This window comes from Vicia villosa, linkage group LG6 (genome assembly GCF_029867415.1).
Source record: "Vicia villosa cultivar HV-30 ecotype Madison, WI linkage group LG6, Vvil1.0, whole genome shotgun sequence".
NCBI classification, from domain to species: Eukaryota; Viridiplantae; Streptophyta; class Magnoliopsida; order Fabales; family Fabaceae; genus Vicia; species Vicia villosa.
In genome coordinates, this window is record NC_081185.1 from 56,320,429 (window position 1) to 56,332,568 (window position 12,140).

General features: G+C 30.7%; 1 protein-coding gene across 1 annotated transcript; it reads right to left on the bottom strand.

Moving 5' to 3' along the window:
• Nucleotides 1-1,347: 1,347 nt before the first annotated feature.
• LOC131609165 (nucleolar GTP-binding protein 1-like) lies at nt 1,348-10,718 on the bottom strand. Its single transcript, XM_058880822.1, has 14 exons — nt 10,551-10,718; nt 10,273-10,403; nt 8,033-8,153; nt 7,873-7,937; nt 7,687-7,800; nt 7,417-7,491; nt 6,947-6,985; nt 6,799-6,870; nt 6,582-6,695; nt 4,256-4,327; nt 4,122-4,158; nt 3,624-3,736; nt 2,154-2,360; nt 1,348-1,704 (listed from the first exon to the last, which is right to left on the bottom strand). The coding sequence occupies exons 1-14, from the start codon at nt 10,621-10,623 to the stop codon at nt 1,627-1,629; spliced, it is 1,311 nt and encodes a 436-aa protein (XP_058736805.1). The 5' UTR covers nt 10,624-10,718; the 3' UTR covers nt 1,348-1,626.
• Nucleotides 10,719-12,140: the final 1,422 nt, after the last annotated feature.

A 12,140-nucleotide genomic window follows, 5' to 3' on the forward strand; every position in this document is an offset into this window, starting at 1 on the left:
ATATTACAAAAACAGTAGTAACATCTATTACATTTAATTTAAAGATTAATTAAAATGGGTATATTCTAATTTTTTATTACAATTAATTTGAAGAAATTTCTGTTTTCCAAAGAAGACCCATTTTGTCTCCCCCAACTAATCATATAATGGTCAATTGGTTACATTTTTCTTATTTAATTTGAAAATTAAAATTTTAAATCATAGTTAAATTATATTTATTGATATTAACTAAATATTTAATACTAGTCTTCTTCAATCTTTCAACTTTTGTCCTTGGAACTACACACTCAAGAATCTGTAAAAAAAATCAACGATTCCAATCATAAACAATACCAAAAGTTTCAAACTCAAAGGTTTAAAAAATTTATTTTCAGTTGAGTTTCAATATCATCTTTAATTAAAAATGTGTAAATTAATCTCTAAAACTGACAATTTTAAAAATGATAAATATAATGAAACAACAAATGTCCAAATCTTGAAAAAATGATATTGAGAAAATAATTATTTTAATATATACATTTTATTATTTGTTTGTCCAAATCTTGGCCATATCTGAGGTCTATCAGAAGGATAATGAATTGTGAAAGAAAAAAATGTTTTATTTTATTTGATAATAGAAAATGTGCAATTGTAGATGAGTAATAGCAATCAAGAAATGATAATGGTTTGAAAAATATTATATTTTAATGGGTTATACTAATAATTATATAAAAGTTTTTTTTAAAGGGATATACTTATAAATGATAATGTACAATTGCAGAGTTTTAATTTTAATATTATTTTTGTATAGTTTAATTGGGAGGAATAAAAGTTTCATCATAATATTTTTAAATTTTGAAATTTTATTGTTGTTATTGGTAATTTTTTTTTTTGAAGCAATTCAATAGATATGATTTGTCAATTTGTAAAACTTGTGAATTGTTGTAACATGCATTCCTGGTGATTTTTTTCTGAAAATGATAGGGTGTAGTAGAGTAAATAAAAATTCAAAACTGAATGATAATGTATATCTATCTATTAAGATCCAAGGGATATTAGGGTGCAGCATTCTTTGCAGTCAATTAACAATCCTTAAATAATTCTTAAATAAGTGGATCAATTTGGATTCTAACAACAGATTATGAATGCTACTCTATGATTAAGAATCAAAGTTTCAGAGAGAATTTTAGAGAGAAAGAAATATTTGTTATGAATTCAATATATTTATTTTATTCACTTAATTGGTTATATATAGATAAGTTGGTACCAAACTCTCAGAATCATTACATAGAAATAAAGAAAATAGTAACTAATTTTACTAAAATAATAAATCATTGTATAGAAATACAGAAATAAAAAAAATAGTAATTAACTAAAATTAAAATAACTAATTTATTAAAATAGTAAATTGAGTTGCAATACTAGTATTAGATTGTCCAATATGCAAATAAAATCTCACTCACTTTTTTGCAAGATTCAGTGTAACCCTCAGTTTACTTCCTTTACAATGCCCTCAACAATCCCTAATTCCTTGCTTGCAGTATTGGAACCTGAAACCACTTTTGCTAGTTTAACTTATTTTACAAATGAAGATTTCAACCTCCCAATTTGACTAGAAAACTTCTTCATAAATATTAGAGGCAGCTTTCACTTCTCTTGGTTGTTGCTATCATCTTTGATCTTGTCCATCTGCATATTGAGAAGCTCATTCACTCTGTGCTTCAGCTACACAAAACAAAACAATAACCAAACTAGTTAATCAACTTTGGTCCTATTCACTCTGTGCTTCTTACAGTCCCAATTTAGATAAACTTTCAGGCTAGTCCTACAAGAGTATCTTTCTTGGCCACACTTTCATAGTCCAAAACCGAAAGTAAAACGCAAAATCAACGAATTGGTATACTACAGAAACACGAGACTTTGTAAGTTCAAGGACTTGAGAACGGAGCAAAAGATGGGAAACTGAACTCTTAAATGAGACGCCGTTAAACTATTCCAAATATTGCTATGCTTTTTCAAATACTATTCATGTTATTATGAATCTATCACTTCAATTGGTGTTAAGTATTATATTCTTCTGTTTTATTGGACGTCTCTTAAGCTTCAAATAATCATTCTTCTTACATAATACCAAGCATTACACTCTACAGAAAATGAATATAGATTTTTCTCACCTCGTGTACTCCTTCCTGTGTTGTCGTAGACACATTAATTGCTCCATCAGGACCTGATTTACGGTACTTCTCCAGCTCATGTTGTGTGAGATCACGATCTTCTGTTGCATATATCACAGGAGAGGTCTGCAACAGATCTGCTTTGGAGACAACATCGAGCCATAAATGTCCAGAAAACCTTTCTCTGATTTCTTTGTATATTGAAAACTGCATAAGCAACCATCATCAAGAAATGTCTTACCATAAGACAACTTTCAAAAAATTACAATTACTATAATCTTTGTTTATAATCAAACTACACCTAAAAGACGTAAACATGACGCATTACATGGATAAGTTGGGAATACAACATACTTTACAAATTATCAGACACGACATGGCCAAATTAGTTCATACAAATACAAATATATTAAAATTAATATAAACCATGAATTTTAAATCAAAATCAATAATGAATATTATGAATATAACAAGAGTCAATCAACTTAAACGAACAATTATTATCATTTAATTGATTACTATGGTGTCCCTATCTAATTCTACATAAAAGTCCAAAAAGCTAAAAACTTGCAGACATAACTAGGAGTGTCCAAATTTCTCTGAAATTTCTCAGTAAAAATGCTAGATTGATATTCTTTAATAGAGAACTAGAAGAAGCAATTTACATGGAACAACCTCCTAATTTTGTTGCTCAAGGGGAATGTTTATTTATTTGCAAATTCAGACGCTCCCTTTATGCACTCCAATAGTCTCCAAGAACTTGGTATGGAAAGTTCAACTCAGATGTTCAGGGTTAAGAATACCATTCACTTTTTTATCGTCATGCTTCTCCAAAAAAATGCGTTTATTTGGTGGTTTATGTTGATGATATTGTCATCATAAGCAATGACCATACAAAAATTTCTTAAATAATACCTCTTCAATCACCTTCAGACCAAAGATCTTGGGAATTTAGAATACTTTCTTGGTATAGAAGTTGTTCAGTCAAAGAAAGGAATTGTCTTTTTACATAGCATGTATGCATTAGACATCCTTAAAGAAACAAGAATGCTAGATTGTAGATCTGTTATAGTCCTATGATCCTTATCAAGGAGAGGCTTATCCAGATCTTGAGAGATATCAATGATTGGTCAGAAAGCTTATTTATCCAAGCATTACCACACCCAAATTTCTTTGGAGTTGGAGTAGTTTTGGTCAAATTATACAATCTCCTTATATTGATCATTGGGATGCTTCAATTAGTCTTCCAAGATATATTAAAGAGGCTCCTAGAAGATTTTAAAGTTTTGTGACATCCAACACAACTTTGCAGCAGTCCATGAAAAATAGTTTAATAGCTCAAAGGAAATCATGTCATGCGGTATAATTTGAAAACAATAAACAAGACAACCCTTTTTTATAGCCATTTAAAGATCAACTTCATAATTAATTTTTGCTTATTTTAAGAATTCAATTGTCATAGAAACACACCTGATCTGAAGGTGAGGTCCCACATTCCCCTGAAAGGTCGTGAACATACAAAACTGCTGTTGGTAGATGCTGAAGGACAGCAAGGGTCAATTTTTCCAAATTATTTCTGTCATCTACGATTACAAAACAAATAAAAAAATTACAAAATGAAGAATGATTATGTTAAAACTAGACTAGAGACCAAGAAATCAATTATAATTTGTTAGAAATATTTTATAATTTCTTTGATTTAGAAATGAAATATAAGCCTTTCCTCACTTTTTCTCCAAAAACCCAACTCCCAAACATAGCCTAAGGGACAACAAATAAGTAGCACTTCTAATTTTTAGGAGCTTAAAGAACTATGGTAAAATGACAATAACCACCATTCTCCGCCCTGCTTGATACTACGCCCCTCTAAGGAATATTAATCCTAAAACCATGAGTGGAATAAAAACCTTGGATATATAAAGGTTTGCCAAACAAATACTAAAAAATTTGAAGCAAAAGAAATCTTACCGTCAAGTCTCTTCAGCAGGCCTGGGGTATCTGTTACCTACAATCATATCAGGCATGCCATTACAACTATGTGATAAGTAGTTAAAAGAGAAAATATGCAAAAAAGCAAATGGGGCAAAGATTATACTGTTTACCTGAAACTTCTGATGGTTAAAAATAATATGACCCATAAGAATTCCTCTTGTTGTGAAGGGATAGTTACAAATCTGAAATAACAGGTAGAAAGGAAAGGGAAAAGCATGAGAAAAGATTACATGGACTGTGGAATCTTCAAATTTTATGCAGCTAAGTAGATCTGCTGAAGCCTAAAGCAAAACATTCGTTGTATTTAATCTAGCTTAGGTTAAAATCTGATGAAGACAACAATCAACATACAATAAAAATGATGAAATTTGGAACTTGGAACTTGTTGCATTTCCAAATTCTTTTCTAATGGCAATTAGGAGGTCCAGGTCATCTTAAGAAGTTTGGGTATCAGTTTCATCCTGTAAAGTGAGAATTTCGGAAATTATTAACTTATTTGAAGGAGTTGAGTTGGACTCTTGGATCTGTATAGGTGTATAGATTTTGGAATGACCTTTGACCAGTTTGTGTACATCAGATGTTTTCCAAATCACTTCATTTTTAAACTCAAATTCATTGGGAAGGCTGACTTCAATTAATTTAGGTTAAGCTTCAAAAGAATATAGAGATGATTGAGACACCAACGCGATTCACTCGGGGCTCAATTTCGGGTTAGTATGGTTCAGACTGGTTTGGAAGATTAAATAACCTAAGACTAATTTCCTTTATCTTTCCAAAAGTCTTCTCCATAAGATAAGTTTGAGTGAAATAAACCTTTTCAATGAAGGGTACATCTTATGACAGAGAACCTATTAGATGGAGGGTGACGGTACTAATAAAATAACCTTTATGAGGGAAGAATGCCCAACAAAAACACATCAGTCACATCTTAGAGCTATAGGATCAAACCCCCTGTCTTATCTATGGGTCCGAAACTGCAATTGCGGCCGCAATATTGCTAATGTGGTTGCCTCCGCAACGGCATCAGGCCGCAATAGTGGTGTGAATTAAAATCACGTCTGCGACCCCATCAAGAACCGCTTCATACAATTTCATCCAAGTTTGTTCAGTTATTCTCTTCAAAAATGAAAATTTTAGAACCACAAATCTCAACCTTTTCTAAATGTAATGAAAAGTCTTAACTTTAAGAACTTTCAATTGTGTACTTCAAATATCTCCCAATAAATATTCATGCTGCAATACGCATCGCAGCACCCGCAATGATCGCAATCGCAACATCCGCAACCGCGGGTATGAACAATTGATACACGCAAAGATCTGAAGTTTGACATTTCCTTTAGAAGAGAGGTTTGGTAAAACAAAGAAATTACATCAATAGGGATTTTGCTCCTAAAACTCTAAAGAGTAATTGATTAAAAAGACCCATTATTAAGAGAGTATATGTGAAGAGGAATAAAAGGGGTAACAGAATACAATGCAGTTAGTTATAAAGGCAATTCTATAAAAAAAGGAGAAAATCAAACTAGTTGGGGAAGGTATACAAATCAAGATTAACGGAGAGTTGAGGAGCACTCAGTCATGATCATCCTCAAGAATGTACAATCTTGGTCACCCTGGCTGAGGCCTATCAATAAAGCATTTTTCTGTCGGTGATTTTCTCTCCTTTTTTACCTTTTCTATCACCAATTGAGTAGATCAGTAATACATTGATATGTTATCAAAACTGTTTTAGTTTTTAGCTATTCCCTCCATCTCATAAAAATGTCATATTTGGAAAGTGTGTGCTTTTTAAGAAAACGATACAATATGTTGATTTTAATGATAAAATTTGTATCATTTACCAAAATAATCTCATAAATTGTAGTTAGTGGAGTGGAAGTCAATACATAAGGTATAGTAGTGGAAAAAAATAATAATAAATATTGCATTGGCATTCTAAAGTGACGATTTTTGAGCCAAAAAAAAAAGTGCAAATGAGACACTTTCTTATGAGATGGAGGGAGTATATATTTGCATCTAACACTCTGAACTCCAGATTTGATTTTGATATTGGTACGCCAAGCCAGTTATGACCTATGAGTTATTGTTTGAAAAGTCCATATCAGTTTACTTGCATGCAAAGTCTAGTAAAAAAAAGTCCACGCTCTCAAGAATAGAAAGAAAATAACAGTCATGAATAAGGCCCTTATGCATTTCTGAAGCCCCGTGGCAATGTCAAGTTCAACCAAAGTAAACAGCATCCTTATTGACATTTTTATGTGATAAATACTTTGGTAGACCCATAAACAAATTGGACATGCATGAGACACAATTTCTAAGAACCGGTTACCTTAGCAAGATCAATATTGTTATTCAAGTTATCTAAGAAGCATAAAATAAAAACAGAGTATGTAAGAAGGATTTTAACAAAAAATATTCAAATTCAGCTGTGCATACCTCAGGCTTGCCAGTAGAGAGTACATGGACCAAGGAAGATTTGCCTACATTAGGGGCTCCAACTAGGCAGAGAGTTGGTGTTTCCAAATTAATTACAGGCATTGCCCTTAGAGTCTGAAACATTTATCAGCATAGTGGTATGTATATTACAGAATCTGCACGGATGAACAAAATAATACAGACGGACAAGGATTTCATATATTGGAAAGCAGATTACCTTTGCTATGTTTAACAAATCGTCAACAACATTTCGATTTTGACCAAAATTCTCTTCAATTATTTTAAGACCCTGCATAACACCAAGATATATTGTGAAATCAGAGAAATTAAAAAGCAGATATTCCTTCACAGGATATACACCTCACCTCATTCAGTCTTTCCTCTGCTTCACGCTTTGTCAAAGACTGCCACATGGTAGGTTACAAGTTAAAGCAAAGGATGGCAAAAAAAAAAAAAAAATCACCAAAGTAAAAAGATAATCATATGAAGAGACATTAGAACTCTACATCCGAAATAATTTATTTCCAGAAAAAATAAAAGACGCATGGGCAATGCTACCTGACATTAGGATGAAATAAACGAGACTACCAAAATTCTAATAAAGATCTCCTAGGAAAATTTTAAACATCATAAAATCATATAAATTTGAAGATAAGATATTCATATCTTTAACAAACATAAATCACAATTGACATCTAGACCTAGCAAAAGGATTCCTTTTTTTCCCTACAAAACTTCCTAAACATTCATGCAGATAACATTTTCAAAAATGAAACACCAAAATCACCCAGCAAAGAAACAGGTCAAAATCAAAATGCAAATTGCAAAATAAAACCTTAGCACAAAGTGAAGCGTGTTCCTTTCCAACAGATACTACCCTCTTCCTCAAACGATCTACATTCCCTAACACCTGTAGAACAATTTTAAATCTGCAATTAAAAAAATGTAAAAAACAAGCTTGTATGTATTTAACTATTCATGTGTCCCTTTTAAAATAGGAACGATGAAGAGTCAAAACAGTATATGTCTTTCAAAAAATAAGGGAACATGCTAGTCAAAGTTAAAAACACAACTTCAGTTCTACGCTGTAATTTTTCTGACATACCTTTTCATAGTACCCATCACCAAGTGTCAGCTCAATAAGTGACCTTTCATAAGGATGAAGGTGTTTTTTATTAGGAAATTTTTCCACATATGTCCTCAATGGAACAGCAAGTTCCTAAGGTGGACAATAGAAGTTGAATCAGACATTACTTGAATCATGACAAGTTTAGAAGTTTTAACAACATACTTTCATCAACGCGTCAAGTTGTTTTGCACCTTTGTTTTTCTCTCTTTTTGCAATATTGACAATTCCTACATTGTGCCAACTTAAAAATTATAGTCCACCGCAGGGGTTTAGGATACAAACAGAAAAGTCTATTTGGGATTGAAGAACAAAAGCCAAGAACCTTTTGTTGCAGAAACCCTCCTAGCCTTTCTCAGTGCTGACCCCAGAATGTCAATAGATGGCATTACTACAGGCAACTTTTGAAATGCTCCGACAGATTCAATTGTTCTAGATGACTTTTCCTACAATTTGAATGTTAAAAAGAGAGCACTAGTCAATATTTTCTCCAGGCCACCATAGAAATACTCGTAAGAAAGAATATGACATTGGATAATAAATTTTTAAAAAATCAAAACATGGAGGCTGTGAAGGTTAAAGCCAAAATCTAAATAATATGACACATTGACATTTCAATCTGACAATATCAATATCACAAATATAATTATGCTAAAAAAGAAGTACAAACAAAAAAAGTGAAAATGAAACATCCTTGAGAAAACGCAGAAATCAAATAATCACATCCACTGTCTGTCCCAGGAAACCATTTTAAGAATAAATCTGCCACAGCAATCTTTTCAATGAGATTATATCCAAAAGCATCCTTCTTCTCTGTTTCTTCATTGTTCAGTAAGTATTGTTTCATCCATCTCTTCCTGTTTCAGTATAATGTCCATATGATATGAGACAAGACAACAATTTCCCTTTTGATTATCCACACTCCTCCTCGGTATAAAACAACACAAGAAAATAAGCAGACAACAAAAACAAAACCTCCTTTCGTTAGGTGAGATCAGTTTCAAGGATCAAACAATGCTAGTTATTTCTATCAAAAACCAAATTTCCAATTAATCATAAAGAGCAAGGTTTTTTAAGTTGGTTCTCCTAAAGTTTTCTTCAATCTTCCTCTACTTCCTTTAACCAAACTAACTTCTATTAGTTCCAGTGTTCTCTCAATCAAGCATCGGTTAGTCTTGTCCTAACATGACAAATCATCTTAAAATAATTTTATTCCTAAGTGTTCAAAGTAATGCCATAAATTAATTATTCACCAAATTTCCTGAAAGGTTCGTTCCTCCAAAATCTAAAGTTTAAACATTGTTGAAATAACATGCCAGAGCTTTGAAAGAGCAAGAACAAGTATCAAGATGTTAATGTTATATAAGCTTCATAAGGACTTAATTTATAATCTCCCATTCATGTTAATCATATTTTTGATTGTTCACCTATGTGAACCCTATGTCTACTCTAATGATCCCAGAATCAGTCACCAAGGCCAGAACTCTAGGTCTGTTCCAAATGTGTCTTTTTCTGTCCCATGCACCGCACGTCAGGTGTTTAAATCCTCCCTAAACCCTAATAGTCAACTAAGCAAAAAAAATCTCACAAATCCCAAGATATTTTCTAAATCCAGTGATTGCATAAATGTATAGAAGCGTGAGCAATATAGTCAAGCACGAGATCTAAAAGAGGATTGGTCGGCTTGTGAAAGACCATAAAACTCAGATCGTTAGCACGGTAAATAAGACTAAGACCCTACCGAAGGGAAAAATGGTAATTCATACATATATACACACACACATACACAAAAGCATGAAAATTATAATACAAACCACAACCAAAAAAAACATGTTTTTTTTTACGATTTTGCTTCAAAAACCTCGAAAAGACCATGCTGGCGACAAAAATGATCTTTCTCTCATCGTAGCACTCTCAGACATCCGTAGCACGTAAGATCAGAAGATCTTACAATCCAGCCTCAATAAATTACACTGAGTGTGAGGGAACATGTTCTAGCATGGGAGGTTCCATGTGGATGTAAGGACACATACTCTAATCCTCTATCCCCCTGTTAGCCTACTGACCTAGTAAATCATTGGCTCAACCAATCAACGGCATAGCACGCACTCTCCAAAGCGCAGAGCCTGTAAGGTGACACATTTTACGAACTCTGCATTTAGCCTAGTTTCCTCGCTCTGTTTCTCTCAACAAAACAATTCAGTGAATTCACTAATCAACCAAACAACATAGAAATGCTTTCCCCTTTATTAATAACTTCACCATCCTATCATGAATTTACCAATACAGTGAATTCCAGTTTGAACACTGTTTCTCAAAGAAAATGAATAGATAAATTAAACCTAACCTAAAGTGTCCGTGTCAATTTCAGACACCGACATTGACACACCTTTTTTCAGTTGAGTCAGTGCTACATAGATAGATAAACATGAAAAAGATATTGAATGCATAAAATTGAGTGGCCAGGCCATTTGTTAATCCATTTCCATCTTCAAAATTGTTGATTCAATGAGTATTTTACAAGTGAAACAATTTCAAACAAATTTGTGTAAAAGCAACACATACCACTATAACATTTTCTTTTGTCAAATCCATATTGGGAGTAGGAACATAACTTCCTTTAGCAACTTCATACGAACTAGTTTGAATACTCTTACAGAAGCACAAATTCGGAAGCAATTTCGCATTGGACGTTCCTGCATTATTGTGTATTTACCCTAATTATAATCAAACTAAACTAAATACAGTGTGAAATTGAAAATGTTATGCGAAAATGAAGAACTATTTGGAATCGAAAAACGGGGATTTGGAAAATGGAAGAGGAGGGTTTGAGGAGAGTGTACCTTTGGAAGGTGTGAAGAGTGAAATGGAAGAAGGGATTTGGGTTTTGAGGAAGAGAGTGGAAGGGGGTTTCATGTTTTTGGGGATAGAGGCGGCAACGGCTAAGAAAAAGAACGTTCGTTCTACTTATTTTTTCAGTTCAGTGCCTAACAATAGCGGAGGGGGTGTTTATTTTCAGTAACAAAACCAAATTGAATGGTTTGGTTTAGACCTTAAAACCATTTTTTTAAAACTGGTTAATTATTTTTAAAATCGGTTTATTTGTGGATCGGTTCGGTTTTAAACCGGTTTCTCATATAAACTATCTTAATCTTATATATATATATATATATATATATATATATATATATATATATATATATATATATATATCTGTCCCAAATTATAAGAGAAAAAAACAAAATCACTCTTATTAAGAAAAGTAAAAACACATTTATTTGACTTATAATTTTCTTGAAATAAAGTGCTTTGGAAAATTATAAAAATATTCTAATTGGTTGTAAGTTATGGAAATGATGAGAGAGAATGTAAGTTAAATGCAATTTGCATTTAATTTCATCTTGAAAGAAATGAAAGATGATTTTTTCTCTTATATTTTAGGACAAGAAAAATGCATTTTTTTCTCTTATATTTTGGGACGGAGGGAGTATATATATATATATATATATATATATATATATATATATATATATATATATATATATATATATATATATATATATATATATATGCATGCAAGGTTGTCATGATGGCAACCCTAGCCACATGTCAATCTCATAGCAACTTTAAGCACAAATTCTAATTCTAATTTTACTAATTTGATCCTATACCTTAATTATAATTTTACTAATTTAACCCTACATTAAGAATAAATATAATAATAATAAAATTAATAATAATATAAATAATAAATAATATATAATTATTGTCACACTCTTAAATCTATTAGTTATTAAATTGACACAATATTAATAATTAAAATAATAATAGATAATATTAATAGTAATAATTATAATAATAATCATAAACAAAAATAATATTAATAATAAATATTAATATTATTAATAATATTATTAATAATATTAATAGTAATAATAATAATAATAATAAGTAGATATGGTGATGTGTCATCTTCATAATAAAAATAAAAAATAATAATCAATAAAAGTTGTAACCAATACACTACAATGAAGATAATATATAAAAATAAAATATAAAAAATGAATTTCATTTATTAAAAAATAACTTACTTATATAAATATAAAAATATAATTTTTTTTATAAATAAAGTAAATTAGAGAAAATATAAAAATAAAAATAAAATTTTAATATATATTTATCATTTTGAAAATATACGTTAGAAAATCTCTCTCTTATACATTTCAGAATTTAATTTAAATAATAAGTAAAACTTTAAAATTTTAATAATAAGTTAAGTATTAAATTTCAGATCAAGAAGTCATATTTTTATGATTTTTTTACGGATTATAATTATTAAATTATGTGTAAAATCCTATATATATATATATATATATATATATATATATATATATATATATATATATATATATATCAAAATTCTATTTGTATAT

Excerpts from the sequence above, each read along its gene's own strand:
- LOC131609165 (XM_058880822.1), bottom strand. The coding sequence starts at position 10,623 with ATGAAACCCCCTTCCACTCTCTTCCTCAAAACCCAAATCCCTTCTTCC. Across the intron at positions 6,986-7,416 it reads ACGCTTCACTTTGTGCTAAG|TCTTTGACAAAGCGTGAAGC; the intron begins GTTTTATTTTGC and ends ACCATGTGGCAG. Across the intron at positions 6,871-6,946 it reads CAGAGGAAAGACTGAATGAG|GGTCTTAAAATAATTGAAGA; the intron begins GTGAGGTGTATA and ends GGTGTTATGCAG.